This window comes from Pterocles gutturalis, unplaced genomic scaffold, assembly GCF_000699245.1.
Source record: "Pterocles gutturalis isolate BGI_N339 unplaced genomic scaffold, ASM69924v1 C11454039, whole genome shotgun sequence".
In the NCBI taxonomy this organism is placed as follows: Eukaryota; Metazoa; Chordata; class Aves; order Pterocliformes; family Pteroclidae; genus Pterocles; species Pterocles gutturalis.
Window position 1 is genome coordinate 1 of NW_010151917.1, and position 385 is coordinate 385.

General features: G+C 41.8%; 1 protein-coding gene across 1 annotated transcript; it reads left to right on the forward strand.

Moving 5' to 3' along the window:
- Positions 1-157: 157 nt before the first annotated feature.
- Positions 158-362, forward strand: NAA20 (N(alpha)-acetyltransferase 20, NatB catalytic subunit; the record flags this gene model as incomplete). The annotated part of the gene is given in 1 exon segment (XM_010086196.1): positions 158-362. A coding segment is annotated over 1 exon segment (205 nt), but the record flags the coding sequence as incomplete, so codon positions are not given.
- Between the last annotated feature and the right edge of the window lie 23 nt (positions 363-385).

Below are 385 nucleotides of genomic sequence, written 5' to 3' on the forward strand. Positions count from 1 at the left end.
ATTTTTTTTTTTTTATACTAGTAAAGAAACTAATACTTGAGCAACATGACATTTTTGGCGGTTGCTGAATCAGAGTGATAATGTAGCCATCCCTCTTTGAGCCTTTACCCCCATCATTGCCCTGTTTGTTTATACGCTGCTTTGTTCTTTTATAAAGATGTAGAGCTGTGGGGGTGCGTTATTCCAAAGGTGCTAATGCGCTGATGCTCTGTATGTTGGCACTCATGGGTAAAGCCGAGGGCTCTGTGGCTGGGGAAGTATGGCACGGACATGTCACTGCTCTCTCTGTTGCACCAGAATTTTGACGTCTGCATTTGTCTGCTAAACTGATGGAACTACTGGGAGAAATGTCAGAAAAGTGAGTACTATGCTTATCTTTAAATTT